Raw genomic sequence first — 17,836 nt, 5'->3', positions numbered from 1 at the left:
TTAGTCGACGTCTATCGTGTTCTCTGATCACACTGTAAAATAATAGCTTCTGCCGTGATTTTGCCATCAAATTATACGTTTGAATCAGAGGTAGTTATTGTGATTTGAAACCTCTGACTAATCAGCTTGAGTGGTTTCCAAATTCTTGGAAGAATGGTGTCAATATACTTTTTCTTAAGAGCAATCGTTTAATTATTATGCTCTTTAGTTGGAGTTATTCAACTTGTATCACGTGTTTAAAATGTACTAAGAACAAACATGAGAATAACATGAGTATCAAATGTGAACATTTCATTAAAACTCATATATCAAAGTGTTGGGACACGAGACGATGCATGTCGATGAGCATTGCCATCAGCATTAGAATCTAAACATGGAATCTAACCCATCATCTATCCGCTGTCAAACATGCACATCCTCCAGACGCTCCTCAGGGGTGTTTAGCATTTCTCACGAAAAGACAAACCAAAGACGTTACATTTCTCAAGCTCTAGGCTTTCAAGGGACATTTGCATATTAATTTTTAATCTCTTCCTGAAACATTTCGTGGCTGAATAAGCGCGTTGCTGATATTGCTATTTATAAACGAAGATGACGAGTACCAGCTATGGCCATGCTGACAGTTGTACGACCTGGGGGCAGAGGGGTGGATCTAGCGCCTCAGAATATCTGGGGGAAACAGATTGTGCGCTTGATTATGTTGGTGTGATCGTGCGCTGATACAATACTACAATATCACTGATAGGCTGTTTGGTTTCGCCCTAACATGCCTTACTTGATTTTATCAGTAGCAGGAATCTCGAAGAAAAAAATTCCCATTTCGCTGCGACGAATGTGTTTACTGAAGGAAAACTAGACTCTAGATAACGAATACACTGTAATCTGCAGACAGGGTTTCGTGCTCAGAAAACTGATACAAGCTAACAGACCTCTTGAAACGCTAAGTATAAAAATGTTAATGTTTTATTCAACAATGCCTAGTTTTACAGCTTTTGCTCGTCCCCGCCCTAACATTGCAGGAATAAAGCTAGAACATGCATAAATTCAAGATTCACTCATTGTAAACGAATATGGATAATTATAATGACAATACATGTGTTCAAAAAGTATATCACGAAATTCGCAAATACCTAAATGATGTCTGGATGCAGATATATCAAAATGGTTGTGTAGATGGGTATATATGGCGGCTGTCGAGTGTGTGGGTGGGTATATCTGTATCTGGCCTGCTGGTTGTGTAGATGGGTAGATCTATATCTGGCCTGCTGGTTGTGTGGATGGGTAGATCTATATCTGGCCTGCTGGTTGTGTAGATGGGTAGATCTATATCTGGCCTGCTGGTTGTGTGGATGGGTAGATCTATATCTGGCCTGCTGGTTGTGTGGATAGGTATATCTATATCTGGCCTGCTGGTTGTGTGGATGGGTAGATCTATATCTGGCCTGCTGGTTGTGTGGATGGGTAGATCTATATCTGGCCTGCTGGTTGTGTGGATGGGTAGATCTATATCTGGCCTGCTGGTTGTGTGGATGGGTAGATCTATATCTGGCCTGCTGGTTGTGTGGATGGGTATATCTATATCTCGCCTGCTGGTTGTGTGGATGGGTATATCTATATCTGGCCTGCTGGTTGTGTGGATGGGTAGATCTATATCTGGCCTGCTGGTTGTGTGGATGGGTATATATATATCTGGCCTGCTGGTTGTGTGGATGGGTAGATCTATATCTGGCCTGCTGGTTGAGTGGATGGGTAGATCTATATCTGGCCTGCTGGTTGTGTAGATGGGTATATCTATATCTGGCCTGCTGGTTGTGTGGATGGGTATATCTATATCTGGCCTGCTGGTTGTGTGGATGGGTATATCTTTATCTGGCCTGCTGGTTGTGTGGATGGGTATATCTATACCTGGCCTGTTGGTTGTCTGGATGGGTAGATCTATATCTGACCTGCTGGTTGTGTGGATGGGTAGATCTATATCTGGCCTGCTGGTTCTGTGGATGGGTATATCTATATCTGGCCTGCTGGTTGTGTGGATGGGTATATATATATCTGGCCTGCTGGTTGTCTGGATGGGTAGATCTATATCTGACCTGCTGGTTCTGTGGATGGGTAGATCTATATCTGGCCTGCTGGTTGTGTGGATGGGTAGATCTATATCTGGCCTGCTGGCTGTGTGGATGGGTATATCTATATCTGGCCTGCTGGTTGTGTGGATGGGTATATCTATATCTGGCCTGCTGGTTGTGTGGATGGGTAGATCTATATCTGGCCTGCTGGCTGTGTGGATGGGTATATCTATATCTGGCCTGCTGGTTGTGTGGATGGGTATATCTATATCTGGCCTGCTGGTTGTGTGGATGGGTAGGTCTATATCTCGCCTGCTGGCTGTGTGGATGGGTATATCTATATCTGGCCTGCTGGTTGTGTGGATTGGTATATCTATATCTGGCCTGCTGGTTGTCTGGATGGGTATATCTATATCTGGCCTGCTGGTTGTGTGGATGGGTATATATATATATCTGGCCTGCTGGTTGTGTGGATGGGTATATCTATATCTGGCCTGCTGGTTGTGTGGATGGGTAGATCTATATCTCGCCTGCTGGTTGTGTGGATGGGTAGATCTATATCTGGCCTGCTGGTTGTGTGGATGGGTATATCTATATCTCGCCTGCTGGTTGTGTGGATGGGTAGATCTATATCTCGCCTGCTGGCTGTGTGGATGGGTATATCTATATCTGGCCTGCTGGTTGTGTGGATGGGTAGATCTATATCTGGCCTGCTGGTTGTGTGGATGGGTAGATCTTTATCTCGCCTGCTGGTTGTGTGGATGGGTAGATCTATATCTCGCCTGCTGGCTGTGTGGATGGGTAGATCTATATCTGGCCTGCTGGTTGTGTGGATGGGTATATCTATATCTGGCCTGCTGGTTGTGTGGATGGGTTTGTTCAGTTGGTTATCAGGACGTGTATATGCAGATGGGGGTAGATGTTTATGTACAAGGGTATACCTAAATTGCGAAGTATTGATATGTTTATAGTTTGAAGGGCTTCTTCCAAATAGAACCGCAAAGTTAACCCAGAAACAGGTTCGTAGAGAACCGGAAACGACCACACAAGATCCCCGATAACCTAAGTCAGTCAGAAGTCAGGCCATACATCGTCTCGAATCGCCCTCGTGTCAATACAGGCACAGCCTTCTAGAAACTGTCACACAACGGAACTTCTCTCACGATCAATCTGCCATTAGGGTACCCTGCGTTTGTTAACAAACAAAGGGACGTAACTCTGAATCAGACTTCCGGTTACAAGCTAGCCACTCACATCCGGTATTTTAAGAGCGTTTCAGTCATTTACCGCCATTGACAATCATTGCCCAATAATCTTACAATAATCTGTACTGCCCCATAGCAGCGGGACATATCACGTGGGGACAGGGCTATTTTTCGGGGCCCTTCTGGATGGAATAGTATCTAGAAGGCTGGTTAACACTGCGACTACAGTCACAATATTCCCGACAGGTACAACTCATGAATCAAGTAGTAAAACAAAAATGCAGAGAAACATTTATTTGCCGTTGATGAATATGTTCACAGTTACAATACATATAACAGGCAGCAGTGTAGTAGGAGAAAGATGGGGAGAGGAAGGGATATCCGGTAGTGCCAGCAGCATACCACGTGCTTCAACGTTCAGCCTGTCTCGCAAGTGTCCCCCTAACACACAACGTTCAGCCTGTCTCGCAAGTGTCCCCCTAACATACAACGTTCAGCCTGTCTCGCAAGTGTCCCCTTAACACACAACGTTCAGCCTGTCTCGCAAGTGTCACCCTAACATACAACGTTCAGCCTGTCTCGCAAGTGTCCCCTTAACATACAAAAAGCGACAAAAGCAGGAAGGGATATGTAGTTATCTCGTGTATCTATGAGCTCAGTGATGTAGCGCAAGTTATTTGTATTCATTAATGCAAAGGTATTCAAACTCAGAAAGAGAAGCTCTTTCAAGCTCATTTCCTTGTCGCAAAACTGATTGTCAGTTGCATAGGCTGAATAGGGGTGTGAATGGCGGGAGGGGTTGAGGAGAGTAGCAGGTGCAGGTTACATGAAGCAGTAGAGCTCTATAGGGTGGCCAGAGGTGGGGATCGTGTAAGAAATGCGTCTAATAAAAGGGAATACATAGGTAACCTATTGCATATCAGAGAAAACAAAATATAGAAGGAAGGATACGACTAGCGACAGTGATAGTGATAGTGATAAGGGTAGAGACAACAATAGCAATAGTGATAGCCATAGAAATATTTATAGCCATAGAAAAAGTGATAGCCAGAGAAATAAATAATAGATAGAGCAATAGTGATAGCCATCATCAATGGTAATAGCCATTGAACTTTTGATAGACACAGCAATAGTGATTGCGATAGCAATAGTGATAGCCATAGCAATAGTGATATGTCGAAAGTTGACATGCCACATACAGGAAGTTATCATACAGAGGACACTAGGGTTAGACATGGGCGGGCTAGAGATGCATAGACAGGAAGTGAGCATACAAAGGATACTAGGGGAAGATACGGGCTAGAGATGCGCAAACAGCAAGTTAGCATACAAAGGACACTATTGGAAGACACGGGCTAGAGATGCACAAACAGGAAGTTAGCATCCTGAGGACACAAGGGGGAAATACGGATGGGCTAGAGATGCACAAACACGAAGTTAGCATACAGAGGACACTATTGGAAGACACGGGCTGGAGATGCACAAACATGAGTGAGCATACAGAGGATACTAGGGGAAGACAAGGGCTGGAGATGCACAAACAGGAAGTAAGCACACAGAGGACATTAGGGGAAGACACGGGATAGAGATGCACAAACAGGAAGTAAGCACACAGAGGACACTATTGGAAGACACGGGCTGGAGATGCACAAACAGGAAGTAAGCACACAGAGGACACTATTGGAAGACACGAGCTGGAGATGCACAAACAGGAAGTAAGCACACAAAGGACACTATTGGAAGACACGAGCTGGAGATGCCACAAACAGGAAGTAAGCACACAGAGGACAGTAGGGGAAGACACGGGATAGAGATGCACAAACAGGAAGTAAGCACACAGAGGACATTAGGGGAAGACACGGGATAGAGATGCACAAACAGGAAGTAAGCACACAGAGGACACTATTGGAAGACACGGGCTGGAGATGCACAAACAGGAAGTAAGCACACAGAGGACACTATTGGAAGACACGCGCTGGAGATGCACAAACAGGAAGTAAGCACACAGAGGACACTATTGGAAGACACGGGCTGGAGATGCACAAACAGGAAGTAAGCACACAGAGGACACTATTGGAAGACACGGGCTGGAGATGCACAAACAGGAAGTAAGCACACAGAGGACACTATTGGAAGACACGGGCTGGAGATGCACAAACAGGAAGTAAGCACACAGAGGACACTATTGGAAGACACGGGCTGGAGATGCACAAACAGGAAGTAAGCACACAGAGGACACTATTGGAAGACAGGGGCGGGCTAGAGATGCACAAACAGGAAGCTAGCATACACAGGAAACTAGGGGAAGACAGGGGCGGGCTAGAGATGCACAAACAGGAAGCATGCATACAGAGGACACTTGGGGAAGACACGGGCTTGAGATGCACAAACAGGAAGCATGCATACAGGGAACACTAGGGGAAGACACGGGCTTGAGATGCACAAACAGGAAGCATGCAAACAGTGAACACTAGGGGAAGACACGGGCTTGAGATGCACAAACAGGAAGCAGGCATACAGGGAACACTAAGGGAAGACACGGGCTTGAGATGCACAAACAGGAAGCATGCATACAGGGAACACTAAGGGAAGACACGGGCTTGAGATGCACAAACAGGAAGCATGCATACAGGGAACACTAGGGGAAGACACGGGCTTGAGATGCACAAACAGGAAGCAGGCATACAGGGAACACTAAGGGAAGACACGGGCTTGAGATGCACAAACAGGAAGCATGCATACAGGGAACACTAGGGGAAGACACGGGCTTCAGATGCACAAACAGGAAGCATGCATACAGGGAACACTAGGGGAAGACACGGGCTTCAGATGCACAAACAGGAAGCATGCATACAGGGAACACTAGGGGAAGACACGGGCTAGAGATGCACAAACAGGAAGCAGGCATACAGAGGGCACTAGGGGGAAGACACGTCCTAGAGTTTAAGCTAAAACGGGCAGGGGGCTTGTGGTTCCGATCAAGGCAGCATTGACGCTACCCTGCTTGAGAAGGTCAGAGGCCCTCTTGTATTGATGAGGGTTGCAGCCCACGTACACCACAAACTGTAAGGAAACAAGCCACTGCATCACACACTTGTTGCATGCGTACATGAATTGTCGAAGCATTATGTATCTAATTGGCATATTTATAAATAGCACACGTTACATTTTGATTGGCCTTGGTATAATGCAATACAAGGGGACTTTTAAAGTAATCACATGTAAATTAGTCAATGTAAGTTAATATTCTGTGTATTTGCATTAAGTGATATTCCACCCATAAAATGGCAGTTTAGGAAGACAAACCAGTCATTCATATAATGAACAACGTCCCCAGACAACCTATCTACTAAGTCCCCGCGCATGACTAGCCGACTTGACGCTATCGTCAGGAACACCCAGCTCCCTGCTATGACCTCACAGTACTCAGGAACACCCAGCTCCCTGCTTTTACCTCACAGTACCCAGGAACACCCAGCTCCCTGCTATAACCTCACAGTACTCAGGAACACCCAGCTCCCTGCTTTTACCTCACAGTACCCAGGAACACCCAGCTCCCTGCTATTACCTCAAAGTACTCAGGAACACCCAGCTCCCTGCTATTACCTCAAAGTACTCAGGAACACCCAGCTCCCTGCTATTACCTCAAAGTACTCAGGAACACCCAGCTCCCTGCTATTACCTCAAAGTACTCAGGAACACCCAGCTCCCTGCTATTACCTCAAAGTACTCAGGAACACCCAGCTCCCTGCTATTACCTCAAAGTACTCAGGAACACCTAGCTCCCTGCTATTACCTCAAAGTACTCAGGAACACCCAGCTCCCTGCTATTACCTCACAGTACCCAGGAACACCCAGCTCCCTGCTATTACCTCAAAGTACCCAGGAACACCCAGCTCCCTGCTATTACCTCAAAGTACCCAGGAACACCCAGCTCCCTGCTCTTACCTCACAGTACCCAGGAACACCCAGCTCCCTGCTATTACCTCAAAGTACGCAGGAACACCCAGCTCCCTGCCATTACCTCAAAGTACTCAGGAACACCCAGCTCCCTGTCATTACCTCACAGTACCCAGGAACACCCAGCTCCCTGCTATTACCTCAAAGTACCCAGGAACACCCAGCTCCCTGCTATTACCTCAAAGTACGCAGGAACACCCAGCTCCCTGCTATTACCTCAAAGTACTCAGGAACACCCAGCTCCCTGCTATTACCTCACAGTAGCCAGGAACACCCAGCTCCCTGCTATTATCTCACAGTAGCCAGGAACGCCCAGCTCCCTGCTATTACCTCACAGTAGCCAGGAACGCCCAGCTCCCTGCTATTATCTCACAGTACCCAGGAACACCCAGCTCCCTGCTATTACCTCACAGTCCCCAAGAACACCGAGCTCACAGTACCCAGGAACACCTAGCTCCCTGCTATTACCTCACAGTACCCATGAACACCTAGCTCCCTGCCATTATCTCAAAGTACTCAGGAACGCCCAGCTCCCTGCTTTTATCTCAAAGTACTCAGGAACGCCCAGCTCCCTGCTATTACCTCAAAGTACTCAGGAACGCCTAGCTCATGAGTCTTACCTGGACAATCTTCCCGTAGAAGCTTAGATGATGAAGACCCTTGCCGATACTCAGCGGGCACTTCGTCGGGGGTATCGTGCCTGAATGGAATCAATCGGATCAGTTGTAGGAGGTAACCCGGATGTATTGGAGGTTTTCAACGTCGATTTGATACATGTTGAGTTCATTCGAAACCAAAACCGGTTCGAGATATTTGTGTTCCATTATTAAATTGTCAGTATTTCAATGTTCCAAAATTTGCGTTTCAGTGTAAGCGTTTCAGACTTTCAACATGAATATGGGTATTAGGTAAGAGGACAAGCAATTATTGAATCTCAGAAGAGAGCAATGGTTTGCACCCTCGTCAGACTGTCAGTCATGTAGCGGTGTATCCTATGTTCCTCTCACCATTCAGCTCTGTGCTGTGGCCTTGTCACTTGCCTCTTACCCAAACATTTGTCACTTCGGATAAAGCTTGTCACCATGTTATACTCATGTCTCTTCCCAACAAGGTGGTCATCCAATAATAATAATACACCCTAGAAATCCGTCAACCATCAATAATTCATTTATCAAGTACCCTCAAAATTGTTTTTTTTCGAGTAATGATGTTTGTGTCACTTACGATAGAAATCCTTAATCCAGTAATGATGTTTGTGTTACTCACCATGGGAATCCGTTATCCATTAATGATGTTTGTGTCCCTCACCATAGAAACCTAACTCAGTAATGATGTTTGTGTTACTTACCATAGAAATCCTTTATCCAGTAATGATGTCTGTGTTACTTACCATAGAAATCCTTTATCCAGTAATGATGTCTGTGTTACTTACCATAGAAATCCTTTATCCAGTAATGATGTTCGTGTTACTTACCATAGAAATCCTTTATCCAGTAATGATGTCTGTGTTTCTTACCATAGAAATCCTTTATCCAGTAATGATGTTTGTGTTACTTACCATAGAAATCCCTCACCCTGTAGTCCGTTCCAGTGACGCCAATCATTTTGCCATCATGGATTTTCAACATGGCAAAACTCCACCCTATCGCACCCTGTAATGACAACATCATCTACGAGTCACGTGCCAGGACGTGTCAAACAACTAACATGTCTGAGAGGCCGGCGTAAATCTAAAACGTCAACGCCAGAGTAGGCAGCGTCAACTTACAGATATGCAAAGGGATTGGCGTCAATTTACAGATATGAAAAGAGACTAGCGTCAATTTACAGATATGCAAATAGATTAGCGTCAATTTACAGATATGCAAAGAGCCTGGCGTCAATTTACAGATATGCAAAGAGATTGGCGTCAATTTACAGATATACAAAGACATAGGATTTCGATTACAGAGAAACACACAGAGTTAGTGTCAAATTACAGACAGAATTTATATTGCTGTAAACACAGTGCTAGATTCCACAAAGAAAAATGAATGATGGCATATTACAGAGGCAGGGTGGTCGGTGTCAGATAACAGAGAGACAGAAACATAGCTGTAAACATAGTGTCAGATAACAGAGAGACAGGAACATCGCTGTAAACATAGTGTCAGATAATAGAGAGACACAAACATAGCTGTAAACATAGTGTCAGATAACAGAGAGACAGGAACATCGCTGTAAACATAGTGTCAGATAACAGAGAGACAGAAACATAGCTGTAAACATAGTGTCAGATAACAGAGAGACACAAACATCGCTGTAAACATAGTGTCAGATAACAGAGAGACAGGAACATCGCTGTAAACATAGTGTCAGATAAAAGAGAGACAGGATGGTTGTGTCACATTACGGATGGAAGGGACATCCGGTCAGATTACCTGAAGTCATTTCAGCACATTGGCCCTTGCGTTGTGTCTGTTCAGTCTGACGCACTTACCGGACACGGCACGCACATCACAAACGTGTCGCCGTAGTTGTTTTTGACGTGAAAACAGACGCCGTCGGGGACCACGATGATGTAGACTGTGGCTTCTACGCCATCGCAGAGGGAGTTGCTCACGACGACGCGGGTGACGTTGTCGATGCGGAAATAGTAGAAGGATATGGTCAGCTCATCACCATAGTAACCGTTTCTGAAGTATGGCACGCTGAGAGAGCTGCTGCCATCCCACACTGCTGCAGGGATGTCGTAGTGGATGTACACGCCGTGGTTGTCCACGTGGTGGTCGTGAGCGGCGTCTTCGGTGTTGTAGTACAGGGGAAGGTACAGAACAGGCTTACAGGCTACAACAGCATCAGACACACTGAGATTAAATACATCGTTCATCTCACAACGAGTTGTTTCAATTCGCATCTAACGAGCAGAAGCCTGCAACAACATCAGCCATGTCTAAATATAGAAGAGGCTAACACCCTACAACATCAGACATGTCTAAATATAGAACAGCTTACAACCTACAACATCAGGCATGTCTTAATACATAACAGGCTAACAATCTACAACATCAGACATGTCTTAATACAGAACAGCTTATAACCTACAACATCAGACATGTCTTAATACAGAACAGCTTACAACCTACAACATCAGACATGTCTTAATACAGAACACCTTACAACCTACAACATCAGACATGTCTTAATACATAACAGGCTAACACCCTACAACATCAGACATGTCTAAATACATAACAGGCTAACACCCTACAACATCAGACATGTCTAAATACAGAACACCTTACAACCTACAACATCAGACATGTCTAAATACAGAACAGCTTACAACCTACAACGTCAGACATGTCTAAATACAGAACAGCTTATAACCTACAACATCAGACATGTCTAAATATAGAACAGCATACAACCTACAACATCAGACATGTCTAAATACAGAACAGTAAACAACCTTCAACGTCAGCCATGTCTAAATACAGAACACCTTACAACCTACAACATCAGACATGTCTAAATACAGAACAGTTTACAACCTACAACATCAGACATGTCTAAATACAGAACACCTTACAACCTACAACATCAGACATGTCTAAATACAGAACAGCTTACAACCTACAACGTCAGACATGTCTAAATACAGAACAGCTTATAACCTACAACATCAGACATGTCTAAATACAGAACAGTAAACAACCTTCAACGTCAGCCATGTCTAAATACAGAACACCTTACAACCTACAACATCAGACATGTCTAAATACAGAACAGTTTACAACCTACAACATCAGTCATGTCTTAATACAGAACACCTTACAACCTTCAACATCAGACATGTCTAAATACAGAACAGCATATAACCTACAACATCAGCAATGTCTAAATACAGAACACCTTACAACCTTCAACATCAGACATGTCTAAATATAGAACAGCGTACAACCTACAACATCAGACATGTCTAAATACAGAACAGCATACAACCTACAACATCAGACATGTCTAAATACAGAACAGCATACAACCTACAACATCAGACATGTCTAAATATAGAACAGCTTACAACCTACAACGTCAGATATGTCTAAATATAGAACAGCATACAACCTACAACATCAGACATGTCTAAATACAGAACAGTAAACAACCTTCAACGTCAGCCATGTCTAAATACAGAACAGCTTATAACCTACAACATCAGACATGTCTAAATACAGAACAGTAAACAACTTTCAACGTCAGACATGTCTAAATACAGAACAGCTTACAACCTACAACATCAGACATGTCTAAATATAGAACAGCTTACAACCTACAACATCAGACATGTCTAAATATAGAACAGTCAACAACCTACAACATCAGACATGTCTAAATACAGAACAGTAAACAACCTACAACATCAGACATTACTAAATATAGAACAGCCTACAACCTACAACATCAGACATGTCTAAATACAAAACAGTCAACAACCTACAACATCAGACATGTCTAAATACAGAAGAGTAAACAACCTACAACATCAGACATTACTAAATATAGAACAGCCTACAACCTACAACATCAGACATGTCTAAATACGGAACAGTAAACAACCTACAACATCAGACATGTCTAAATACAGAACAGTAAACAACCTACAACATCAGACATTACTAAATATAGAACAGCTTACAACCTACAACATCAGACATGTCTAAATATAGAACAGCTTACAACCTACAACATCAGACATGTCTAAATATAGAACAGCCTACAACCTTCAACATCAGACATGTCTAAATACAGAACAGTGAACAACCTACAACATCAGACATGTCTAAATACAGAACAGGTTCACAACCTACAACATCAGCCATGTCTAAATACAGAACAGTAAACAACCTACAACATCAGACATTACTAAATATAGAACAGCCTACAACCTACAACATCAGACATGTCTAAATACAAAACAGTAAACAACCTACAACATCAGACATGTCTAAATACAGAACAGTAAACAACCTACAACATCAGACATTACTAAATATAGAACAGCCTACAACCTACAACATCAGACATGTCTAAATACAGAACAGTAAACAACCTACAACATCAGACATGTCTAAATACAGAACAGTAAACAACCTACAACATCAGACATTACTAAATATAGAACAGCTTACAACCTACAACATCAGACATGTCTAAATATAGAACAGCTTACAACCTACAACATCAGACATGTCTAAATATAGAACAGCCTACAACCTTCAACATCAGACATGTCTAAATACAGAACAGTGAACAACCTACAACATCAGACATGTCTAAATACAGAACAGGTTCACAACCTACACCATCAGCCATGTCTAAATACAGAACAGTAAACAACCTACAACATCAGACATGTCTAAATATAGAACAGCTTACAACCTACAACATCAGACATGTCTAAATATAGAACAGCCTACAACCTTCAACATCAGACATGTCTAAATACAGAACAGTGAACAACCTACACCATCAGACATGTCTAAATACAGAACAGTAAACAACCTACACCATCAGACATGTCTAAATATAGAACAGCTTACAACCTACAACGTCAGACATGTCTAAATACAGAACAGTAAACAACCTACAACATCAGACATGTCTAAATATAGAACAGTGAACAACCTACAACATCAGACATGTCTAAATACAGAACAGGTTCACAACCTACACCATCAGCCATGTCTAAATACAGAACAGTAAACAACCTACACCATCAGACATGTCTAAATACAGAACAGGCTCACAACCTACACCATCAGACATGTCTAAATACAGAACAGCTTACAACCTACAACGTCAGACATGTCTAAATACAGAACAGGTTCACAACCTACAACATCAGCCTTGTCCTTCAGGGAATGTAGGACACTATTTAATACTTGCCTGGAAAGAACGGCACGCGGGAGTGAATGTCACAGTTGCAGGAGGTCTCGTTGTATGCCGTGCCTGGTGCACACGGCCGCACAATCCATTTGGAGTTTTCATACTCCAAGTACACGTGCGTGTTGGCAGGGTGGGCCTTCTTCTGGTGGCACGGGTCTGAAGTGCAAGGACACGTTTAAAAAACATGTAGGTATTGTGTGACCTCCGTCAAAAACATCTAGCATAGAACACTTTCCGTCATTTCTTATTTGTTCATGTCCAACGTTGAACATCCTGTACGCTAGAACCAGCGTTGTCCCAGTTCTCACAGTGGGCTGACGGGGTCAGGACGGAGAGGGGTGTTGGCTGGAGGATGGGGATGTGGGGTGAGGGCCGAGGGACGGGGGTGCTTAAGAGATTCTGACTATGTGACTACGGTTGAAACATTGGAACAAGGAAAATCCTCTAGAATATAACAAGAGGTGTACTGTAATAACTATAACGACTTAAATGACATTTGTGCTACACATGTAAGTCCCGAAGATTTGTTATGTATAAACATAACCAGGCATCATTCAATAAACGTTTTGCTTCACTCAACACCTGAATCTGATTTAATTACTTTTTTGTACCGGATTCTCAGGCTCCATCAATAATCAATATCCGATCAAAGAACGAGTTATTGCTAGGTCCTAATTGCATAAGAAACTTACCACACAGGAGACTGGATTTACACACCACATCGGGAGACTGGACCTACCACACAGGAGACTGGACCTACCCGCCACACAGGAGACTGGACTTACCACACAGGAGACTGGACCTACCACACAGGAGACTGGACCTACCCGCCACACAGGAGACTGAACTTACACACCACATCGGGAGACTAGACCAACCACAAAGGAGACTGGACCTACCCATCATACAGGAGATTGGGATCTACCTACCACACAGGAGACTGGACCTACCCACCACACAGGAGACTGGACCTACCCGCCACACAGGAGACCGGACCTACCCATCACACAGGATATTGGGACCTACCTACCACACAGGAGACTGGACCTACCCACCACACAGGAGACTGGACCTACCCATCACACAGGATAATGGACCTACCCACCACACAGGAGACTGGACCTACCCGCCACACAGGAGACTGGACCTACCCGCCACACAGGAGACTGGACCTACCCGCCACACAGGAGACTGGACCTACCCGCTACACAGGAGACTGGACCTACCCATCACACAGGATAATGGACCTACCCACCACACAGGAGACCGGACCTACCCGCCACACAGGAGACTGGACCTACCCATCACACAGGATAATGGACCTACCCGCCACACAGGAGACTGGACCTACCACACATGAGACTGGACCAACAACATAGGGGAATGGACCTAACACACAGGACACTGCACCTACCACACAGGAGATTGGATCTACCCACCACACAGGAAACTGGACCTACCATACAGGAGACTGGATCTACCCACCACCTAGTAACTGGACCTACCACACAGGAGACTGGATCTACCCACCACAGAGGAAACTGGACCTACCACACAGGAGACTGGATCTACCCACCACCTAGTAACTGGACCTACCACACAGGAGACTGGATCTACCCACCACCTAGTAACTGGACCTACCACAGAGGAGACTGGATCTACCCACCACAGAGGGAACTGGACCTACCACACAGGAGACTGGATCTACCCACCACCTAGTAACTGGACCTACCATACAGGAGACTGGATCTACCCACCACAGAGGAAACTGGACCTACCACACACGAGACTGGATCTACCCACCACCTAGTAACTGGACCTACCACAGAGGAGACTGGATCTACCCACCACAGAGGAAACTGGACCTACCACACAGGAGACTGGATCTACCCACCACCTAGTAACTGGACCTACCATACAGGAGATTGGATCTACCCACCACCTAGTAACTGGACCTACCACACAGGAGACTGGATCTACCCACCACAGAGGAAACTGGACCTACCACACAGGAGACTGGATCTACCCACCACCTAGTCACTGGACCTACCATACAGGAGACTGGATCTACCCACCACAGAGGAAACTGGACCTACCACACAGGAGACTGGATCTACCCACCACCTAGTAACTGGACCTACCATACAGGAGATTGGATCTACCCACCACAGAGGAAACTGGACCTACCACACAGGAGACTGGATCTACCCACCACAGAGGAAACTGGACCTACCACACAGGAGACTGGATCTACCCACCACAGAGGAAACTGGACCTACCACACACGAGACTGGATCTATCTACCACACAGGAGACTGGATCTATCTACCACACAGGAGACTGGATCTATCTACCACACAGGAGACTGGATCTATCTACCACACAGGAGACTGGATCTACCCACCACCTAGTAACTGCACCTACCACACAGGAGATTGGATCTACCCACCACAGAGGAAACTGGACCTACCACACAGGAGACTGGATCTATCTACCACACAGGAGACTGGATCTACCCACCACCTAGTAACTGCACCTACCACACAGGAGATTGGATCTACCCACCACAGAGGAAACTGGACCTACCATACAGGAGACTGGATCTATCTACCACATAGGAGACTGGACTTACCCGCCACACATGTGCAGGTGTCTCGGTTGTAGACCTGCCAGAATGCGCACCACTTGACGACCCACTTCCCGTTCACGTATTGCTTGTAGGCATTGGGGTTGCTGGGATGGTACTCCCTGTTGTAACATGGGTCTGGTACACACGTGCACGTGGTAGGGTCATACATCTCTCCAAGTGGACACACCTTGACCAGCCACGTCCCTGAGACCAACTTCTTGTAGCCGTAGGGGTTGCTTGGATCTGGGGCCATGAACGTACATGGATCTGTCAACCAAACAATAAATATACACATGAACTTACGTGGACCTCTCAAACACATACATATACACATGAACTTACATGCACCTGTCAACCACACAATAAATATACACATGAACTAACATGCACATGTCAACCACATAATAGATATGCACATGAACTATCATGTCAACCACACAATAAATATACACACGAACTTACATGGGTCTGTCAACCACACAATAAATATACACGTGAACTTACATGTCAACCACACAATAAATATACACGTGAACTATCATGTCAACCACACAATAAATATACACGTGAACTTACATGTCAACCACACAATAAATATACACGTGAACTGACATGTCAACCACACAATAAATATACACGTGAACTTACATGTCAACCACACAATAAATATATACGTGAACTTACATGGGTCTGTCAACCACACAATAAATATACACGTGAACTTACATGGGTCTGTCAACCACACAATAAAAATATACATGAGCTTACGTGCACCTTTCAACCCACTTTCATCACCACTAGAATTGATTACAGGATTGTGGTATTTTACACTGTATACCGTTTACTCACCTGGCGGGTCGGCTGAAACGAAAGGATGAAAATAATAAAACACATGGCAATCATTTCCTCGACAAAAACAGGGCATTGGCAGAAGCATGTAAGTACTACCTTAGAAACATGTCAGTTACATGTCAGTTACATGTCAGTTGCATGTCAGTTACATGTCAGTTACATGTCAGTTATATGTCAGTTACATGTCAGTTGCATGTCAGTTACATGTCAGTTGCATGTCAGTTACATGTCAGTTACATGTCAGTTACATGTCAGTTGCATGTCAGTTACATGTCAGTTACATGTCAGTTGCATGTCAGTTGCATGTCAGTTACATGTCAGTTGCATGTCAGTTATATGTCAGTTACATGTCAGTTACATGTCAGTTACATGTCAGTTGCATGTCAGTTACATGTCAGTTGCATGTCAGTTATATGTCAGTTACATGTCAGTTACATGTCAGTTGCATGTCAGTTACATGTCAGTTACATGTCAGTTACATGTCAGTTGCATGTCAGTTATATGTCAGTTTCATGTAAGTAACATTTGAGAAACATTTGAGAAACATGTAAGATGTGAGGGCATTGTCAATAGCATGTTAATACTGTCTTAAGTCCCATTCACATGGACAAAATTTACTCATGTAAGCAAATTTACTCTTGGAGTATATTTACTCATGTAAGCAAATGTATTTACATTGCGTTCACATGACGTTTATGCAAGGCAGAAGTAAACATCATTTCATAATTAAAGTGGGACTTTTATCATTTGAGGCCATGTCGCTGTCGAAGATAGTCAACCAGAGGCGAAAGAGAGACTTTCCACACTTCCTTAGTATGGGATTAGTCTTAGGATTATGCCAGGGAAGAGAACTGTGGAAGAGAGAACGTTCTCAACACTTCTGGAACAATGTCGTCAAACGATCATTTGATGATAAACTGTGATGATAACTTTCGCATGACACGCGAAACATTTTATGTTCTTTGCGAGGAACTACAGCCGTATTTTCCTGCACAGGAAATGTATGTGAGGGAACCATTGGAGCTGGATCACAAAGTGGCCATAACGATTTGCTGGCTTGCCTCCTCTGCGGAGTTTAGAGCAATCAGCAACGTGTTTGGGGTTGGTATCTCAACCGTGCCTAAATGTGTGCATGATATCTGCAATGCAATTACAGAAAATTTGTTGGCAAAATATGGGAAGCTTCCAGTAGATGA

At 44.3% G+C, this 17,836-nt stretch overlaps 1 protein-coding gene across 10 annotated transcripts in view; it reads right to left on the bottom strand.

The window, feature by feature from the left end:
• Nucleotides 1-3,550: 3,550 nt before the first annotated feature.
• LOC124124840 overlaps nt 3,551-17,836 on the bottom strand; it is a 28,256-nt gene continuing 13,970 nt past the window's right edge. For all 10 annotated transcript variants that reach the window (XM_048385547.1, XM_048385545.1, XM_048385550.1 and 7 more), the window contains 7 exons: nt 16,638-16,649; nt 15,792-16,055; nt 13,160-13,315; nt 9,711-10,057; nt 8,790-8,883; nt 7,852-7,931; nt 3,551-6,334 (listed from right to left, as the gene is read on the bottom strand). In XM_048385547.1, coding sequence (XP_048241504.1) covers nt 6,215-6,334; nt 7,852-7,931; nt 8,790-8,883; nt 9,711-10,057; nt 13,160-13,315; nt 15,792-16,055; nt 16,638-16,649 — 1,073 coding nt within the window. In that variant the 3' untranslated portion in view covers nt 3,551-6,214. The remainder of the gene's footprint in view (nt 6,335-7,851; nt 7,932-8,789; nt 8,884-9,710; nt 10,058-13,159; nt 13,316-15,791; nt 16,056-16,637; nt 16,650-17,836) is intronic.

Source organism: Haliotis rufescens, unplaced genomic scaffold, assembly GCF_023055435.1.
Source record: "Haliotis rufescens isolate VD_foot unplaced genomic scaffold, xgHalRufe1.0.p SCAF_6, whole genome shotgun sequence".
Taxonomy (NCBI): domain Eukaryota; kingdom Metazoa; phylum Mollusca; class Gastropoda; order Lepetellida; family Haliotidae; genus Haliotis; species Haliotis rufescens.
Note: the sequence above shows the minus strand (reverse complement) of the source record. Positions and strands in the feature narration are given on the sequence as shown.